This window comes from Morus notabilis, unplaced genomic scaffold, assembly GCF_000414095.1.
Source record: "Morus notabilis unplaced genomic scaffold, ASM41409v2 Scaffold35, whole genome shotgun sequence".
Lineage (NCBI taxonomy): Eukaryota > Viridiplantae > Streptophyta > Magnoliopsida > Rosales > Moraceae > Morus > Morus notabilis.
Window position 1 is genome coordinate 89429 of NW_010361505.1, and position 7496 is coordinate 96924.

The following is a 7496-nucleotide window of genomic DNA, read 5'->3' on the forward strand; positions in this document are numbered from 1 at the left end:
CTTCGTCGTTTTCTTCTACTTTCTCTGTGTGTTCGCTTCCTGTCTGTGTGCTGTGTGAGAATGTCGAGAGCGGCAATGGCTACTCCCTTAACGAAATAATTCAAAATCTTATTAACTGCACCTAACATACATATATATATATATATATAAATCAACAAGGAATTCCAATTGAAGAAATATCAAAATGAGTACTGTCGATAAGATGCTGATCAAAGGCATCCGGAGCTTCGACCCGGAGAACAAGAACGTCATCACCTTCTTCAAGCCCTTGACCCTCATCGTTGGCCCTAACGGCGCTGGCAAAACTGTATTCCCCTTTCTTTGGCTCTCTCTCTCTCTCTCTCTCTCTATATATATATATATATATTGCATGTATACACACACACACATATATTATCATCTCCTCCTCTTAGCTCTTCTTTATCGCCATTTTTACACTTTTATTCGTATTGCTTAGACGATCATCGAGTGCTTGAAGCTTTCTTGCACCGGCGAACTGCCTCCAAATGCTAGGTCTGGCCACAGTTTCATCCATGACCCTAAGGTTTCTCTCTGTCTCTACTTAGCTAAAAGTCATATTAGGTCTGGTTATATTTGTAAATTGCAATCTTACTTTTTCTCTACAATTTTCCGCCGCATGAACTTTCTCTGCATTGAGAATGGGATTATTCCTCTTCTTGGAGCTTTTATTTTTTATTTTTTATTTTTTTTAATACTGGTATGGTTGTAGGTTGCAGGGGAAACGGAGACAAAGGGGCAAATTAAGCTACGATTCAAGACGGCGGCGGGTAAGGACGTGGTGTGCATTAGGTCCTTCCAGCTTACCCAAAAGGCTTCAAAAATGGAGTACAAGGCCATTGAGAGTGTACTTCAAACCATTAATCCTCACACTGGAGAGGTACATTTCCTTTTTGCTATCTTTTTCTGGGAAGAAAGGTATTCTACTCATACTTGTTTTTGTTCTTTGTTCTCTTCTTTTTCATTTTTTCTTTTTTCCTTTTTCCCTTTTTAGTTGTTGTGGCTAGAACTTGGATTAAGTTGGGTAATGGGTAGTAGTTTTCATTTGGAGATGACCCATAAAATTTTTTTTGTTTTATTGGCAATGGAATATGTTTGTTTTGTTTAGTACTGTTTGTATGATTCGTTAATGTATGAGCAAGTCCTTTTGTGGAGCTTTTGATTGGGATGCTGCATTTACATTATGGACTTACCATGCATTTAAGAGACTGGAAAGCGATCTTGATAGAACTTTTGTTCGTCTCACGAATGGAAAAGAGATTATTCATTTAGTGCTAAGGTAACTTTAAAACAAACAACATCGGTAGGTCTGGCACAACCAGAGCAAATGTGAAATCTTGGAATTGATGAAATAAGCCCATCGTCGTATTTTGTTGAGTAGACGACTGATTAAGTAAAGACTTAAGTTGAGCAGTCGATTGCTAATTGAAGAATTTCTGAACTTCTATTATTAATATTTCCGTAACCCTACAATAGCATATATATACATAAATGACTAATAAGGAAATAACTAACTAGCTTGATTCTCTCCTAAAAATCAGGAAACAAAATTATGAGAAAAGATCACAACCGATCTCTTCTTTTATTCCTAAAATACTTTCCTAAACTAACTTCCCTAACTTTTGACTTCCGAATTCAACACTCCCCCTCAAGCTGGAGAATATATATCATATAACCCCAGCTTGCAAATTAAGTCTTCAAAGTTAGGTCTTGGTAGAGCTTTGGTGAGGATGTCTGCCGTTTGTTGCTTTGTAGGGATGTAGTTCAATTTAACTGTCTCACTAGTCACCTTCTCTGTGATGAAATGTCTGTCAATCTCAACGTGCTTAGTCCTGTCATGATGCACGGGATTCTTGGCTATGCTTATAGCTGCCTGATTATCACACATCTTCAGAATAGGAAATGAACTCAGTTGTCCCAATTCACTTAGAACCCTTTTTATCCAAATCCCTTCACAAATTCCCTATGCTAGTGCTCTGTACTCAGCTTTTGCACTACTTCTAGCTACCACTGATTGCTTCTTGCTCCTCCAGGTAACAAGATTGCCCCAGACAAAGGAACAATATCCAGACGTTGACCGTCTATCAATGAGGTTTCCTATCCAATCTGCATCTGAATACACTTCAGTGTCACGGTTTTCTGTCTTTCTGAAGAATAGGCCTTTCCCTGGGGTCATTTTTAAGTATCTAAGAACTCTGTAGACTGCTTCCATGTGTTTCTCTGTAGGGCTGTACATGAATTGACTTATAGCACTTACTGCAAAACCAATATCTGGCCGAGTGTGACAGATAGATCAAACGTCCAACAAGTCGCTGATATCTCCCCCTGTCTATTGGTGCACTTTCTTTCTCGGTGCCAAGTTTCTTTTGACTGTCCATAGGAGTATCAACTGGTTTGCATCCAAGCATACCGGTCTCCTTAAGAAGGTCCAAAATATATTTCCTTTGAAAAACTACAATACCTTTACTCGATCTAGCCACTTCCATTCCAAGGAAATATTTCAGATTTCCAAGGTCTTTAACTTCAAACTCTTCTGACAAATACTTCTTCAACTCCTGTAGTTCCTTCACATCATTCCCCGATAGAATAATATCATCGACATAGACTATCTGTGGAATTCCGAAGATATTAGGCAGTAATGGGCTGTAAATAGAAGATCTACTAGGCTGTAAATAGCTGTAGATTAGTTTCCATAACTAGCTAATTAGTTTTCCTTTTCTATAGGATTTGACGGAGTAAATCAAGGAATTACCAGCTATTGTAATCTCCTCTTCTGTATAAATGTATGTTTCGGCTGATGAAATAAACTAAGAAAAATTCTCTCTCTGTTTTTCTTCATGGTATCAGAGCAAGGCTGCCTGGACCAGTTTTTTTTTAGTTCTGATGCAAACCAGAACACAGCTTAATCCCTTTTTCTGGTGAAACTTGAAACCATATTTACTCCTTCTTTTCCTCGGTTTCTAGGTGCAAACCTAGCATCCTCCTTCGTTCCAAATCAGTGTTCCATAAAGTCTCTTAGGCAGTAGTCCATCCTCTATGGCCTCAGAAACAAACAGGAGTGTCGTTGGAACTGTATCAGGCCAAGAAGAACTCGTGAGCAATGGTGGAGCAGAAAGTTCGTCTTTTCTCATCACAAGGCACAAGTTAACCGGCCACAACTACCGTCAATGGGCGAAGGCTGTTTTGATGTTCATTACAGGAAGAGGTAAGGATGAATACCTCTATAGCACCACAGAACTACCGAAGAAGGATGATAAGAAGTTCAAGGTGTGGAATACCGAGAACAATCTGGTTATGTCTTGGTTGATCAATGCAATGGACATAGAAATTGGTCAAAATTTTCTGTTTTATGATACTGCACATGAGATTTGGACAGCAGCAAAAGAAACCTACTCGGACAGCGACAATACCGCTGATCTGTTTGATATCAAGGGAGCTCTGCATGATCTAAGGCAAGGTGAGATGACTGTGACTCAATACTATAACACTCTTAGTCGTTTGTGGCAACAATTAGATGTGTTTGAGAATCTGGATTGGGAGTCCCCTGGAGATGCAAGCCGGTACAAGAAGATCATTGAAAAAGAAAGGGTGTTCAAGTTCCTACTGGGATTAGACAAATCCCTAGATGAAGTAAGGGGGAGAATCCTTGGTACCAAGCCACTTCCAACAATTCGAGAAGCCTTCTCAGAGGTGAGAAGAGAAGAAAGCAGGAAGAAATTGATGATGGGTACTCGGTCATCCTCAAACACCCCGGAAGGATCGGCCCTGGTCTCTCAAGGAACCACTAATACTCAAGAAGGGTCGGCCCTTGTCTCCCGTGGATCCACTTCTTCCTATGATGCTCGGCAGAAAAAAGGAAGACAATGGTGTGATCATTGCCGTCGCCCAGGTCACACCAAAGAAACGTGTTGGAAAATACATGGGAAGCCCGCAGACTGGAAATCAAACAAGGAAAAGGGGGCACGTGGTTTCGTGGCTGACTCAGATGGAAAAGAAAGGAGTGCAAATGATTCGACTCTCTTCAGCAAAGAACAAGTAGAGTGGCTGCAAAAGATGTTCAGTCAAGGATCTTCTCCTAACCCGGTTATCTCAACTGCATCCACTACTCAAAGAGGTAACTTCCTAACTGCCTTACATACAAAAGCCGAGGATTCATCAGGGTGGATCATCGATTCTGGAGCTTCTGATCACATGACAGGTGATGTATCATTACTCCATGATTGCAGTCCCTGCCACGAGAATTACAAAGTTAGAATTGCATATGGTTCCCTTTCCGCGGTAACTGGTATTGGGAAAGTGCTCATCTCCGAGACACTAATTCTTAACCAAGTTCTTTTGGTTCCCAATCTTTCATGCAATTTACTGTCTATCAGCAGACTTACAAAAGACTTAAATTGCATAACTAAATTTACTGCCACTCATTGTTCGTTTCAGGATTTGGCTTCGGGGAAGATGATTGACAATGCTAAGGAGAGCAAAGGACTCTACTGGTTTAGGGCCGCAGGAAAGCAAGACCCACAAGTACATCATGTTTCCTCCTCTACTCCAAATCCTACAATAAAGTCTTTAGATTCAAATAAAGAAAGTACAATCATGTTATTGCATTATCGCTTAGGACACCCAAACTTTATGTACTTATCAAAGATGTTTCCATCATTATTTAATAGACATCCCAAGCTTTTTCAATGTGAAGTTTGTCAATTCTCTAAGCATTGTCGTAACTCTTACCCTCCCCAAAAGTACAAACCATCAAAACCATTTTCTATTATTCATAGTGATATTTGGGGGCCCTCTCGTGTTCAAAATATCTCTGGTGCTAGATGGTTTGTTACTTTCGTTGATGACCATACTCGAGTTACGTGGGTATTTCTTATGAAGGAAAAATCAGAGGCAGGATCCCTTTTCAAATCCTTTCATTCTATGGTTCAAACACAATTTCAAGCCAAGATTCAGTTGTTTAGAACCGATAATGCCAAGGAGTACTTTAACTCCATAATTGGAAATTACCTTCTAGAAAATGGAATCATTCACCAAAGCTCCTGTATAGATACCCCTCAACAGAATGGGATAGCAGAGAGGAAAAATAGACACCTTCTGGAGGTAGCCCGATCTATTAGGTTTACCACTCATGTTCCAAAGCATTTTTGGGGGGAGGCAGTTTTAACTGCCACCTACCTAATTAATAGAATGCCTTCTAGAGTCTTGAAATTTGATACCCCGTGTCAGGTTCTTTCCAAAAACTTTCCTCACACTCGAATTATAACCGACATTCCTCCCAAAGTTTTTGGATGTTGTGCATATGTCCATATCCCTTCTCATCAGCGAAGTAAACATGATCCAAAGTCAGTCAAGTGTCTTTTTATAGGTTATTCTCCTTATCAAAAGGGGTACAAGTGTTTTTGCCCCATCACTCGAAAAACCTATAACACTATGGATGTGACTTTTTTTGAAAATGTGCCCTTTTATACCAAAACTCATATTCAGGGGGAGAGTTCAGTCAACCAACAGAAAGAATATCAGTTTTGGGACATGTCCATGCCTGACATTTCCTTTGAGGTACCTGAACCCAATATTTCCAGTGAACTACTATCAGAGCCGAGTCAAATTCAAGGAGACAAGGAGTCCAAGGGCAAGGAACTTCAAGTTTACACAAGGCGTCAGAAGAACCCTGAACCAGTGGATCAACATCCTGAGCTTCCTCTTGTGCCTTGTCAAACTGATGTCCCGAGACCAAATTCCACTGAAGTCATCCAAGGTAACATAGAATCTTCCTCCACTACAGATAACACATACTCTATGGATGATCTCAACAGGCCTGTTGCCCAAAGAAAGGGGGTAAGATCCTGTACTCAGCATCCCATCTCAAAATTTGTGTCCTATGAGAAGCTGTCTCCCAATCTTCGAGCTCTCATCGCAAATATGGAGAATGTTGCTATCCCGAATTGCATACAAGAGGCCTTACAACATCCCGAGTGGAGAAAGGCAGTAAATGAAGAAATCCAAGCACTGCAGAAGAATGGCACATGGGAGATTACTAAATTACCGCAGGGAAAACGCCCTGTGGGTTGTAAGTGGGTCTTCAATGTCAAATACAGGGCAGATGGAAGTATAGACCGGTACAAAGCGAGGCTGGTGGCAAAAGGATTTACACAAACCTATGGGATTGACTATCAGGAGACCTTTGCACCAGTTGCAAAATTGAACACAATCCGTGTCTTACTATCTTTGGCAGTCAATCTTGACTGGGGCTTGCATCAACTAGACGTCAAAAATGCATTTCTCAATGGTGATCTCGAGGAAGAAGTCTACATGGAAATTCCTCCAGGTCTAAAGCATTCCAGTAGCAACAATCTAGTTTGCAAACTTCAGAAATCACTCTATGGGCTTAAGCAATCCCCAAGAGCGTGGTTCGAGAGATTTACCAAGGTCATTAAAGGAGAGGAATATTTACAAGGACAATCTGATCATACTCTTTTCATTAAGAGACTTCCTGGCGGTAAGATCACAATCCTCATAGTCTACGTTGATGATATAATTGTTACAGGGAATGATGAAGAAGAAATATCCCGACTTAAAACAGTTCTAAGCAGAGAGTTTGAGATTAAAGATCTAGGAGCCTTGAGATATTTTCTTGGAATGGAGGTAGCAAGGTCAAGCAAGGGTATTTCAGTTTCACAACGAAAGTACACCCTTGATCTGTTAAAGGAGACAGGGATGCTTGGATGCAAACCCTCCGATACTCCTATGGACCCATTCAACAAGATAGGCACAAAAGAAGACTCAGCTACGATCGACAAGGGTAGATATCAAAGACTAGTTGGGAGATTGATCTACTTATCTCACACAAGACCTGACATAAGCTTTGCAGTGAGTAGGGTTAGCCAGTTTATGAATGATCCTACAGAAGAGCATCAAGAAGCTGTGTACAGGATACTACGCTACTTAAAGATGACTCCAGGCAAAGGATTATTCTTCAAAAAGGGGGTTAGTCGTGATGTGGAGATTTTCTCAGATGCAGACTGGGCTGGGTCCTTAACAGATAGGAGGTCTACTTCGGGTTACTGTACCTATGTCTGGGGCAATCTAGTCACTTGGAGGAGTAAGAAGCAAACAGTTGTGGCACGCAGTAGTGCAGAAGCTGAATTTCGTGCCATGGCCCACGGTATCTGTGAAGGAATGTGGTTAAAAAGGTTGCTTGAGGAACTCCAGTTCTCCCCTCATGCACCTATGAAATTGTTGTGTGACAATCAAGCAGCAATCAGCATTGCTAAGAATCCAGTTCATCACGATCGAACCAAGCATGTAGAGATCGATCGCCACTTCATCAAAGAGAAGATAGAGCAAGGGATCATCGAAGTAGATTACACTCCTACACGGCAACAAACTGCAGACATAATGACAAAGGCTGTTCCTAGAGCACAGTTTGACATACTACTCTCCAAGCTGGGAATGATTAACATTCATTGCCCAGCTTGAGG

General features: G+C 40.9%; 1 protein-coding gene across 1 annotated transcript in view; it reads left to right on the forward strand.

The window, feature by feature from the left end:
- Positions 1 to 181: 181 nt before the first annotated feature.
- LOC21409478 (DNA repair protein RAD50) overlaps positions 182 to 7496 on the forward strand; it is a 65817-nt gene continuing 58502 nt past the window's right edge. The window contains exons 1-3 of the mRNA XM_024166632.1: positions 182 to 307; positions 458 to 544; positions 731 to 898. Coding sequence (XP_024022400.1) covers positions 185 to 307; positions 458 to 544; positions 731 to 898 — 378 coding nt within the window. The 5' untranslated portion in view covers positions 182 to 184. The remainder of the gene's footprint in view (positions 308 to 457; positions 545 to 730; positions 899 to 7496) is intronic.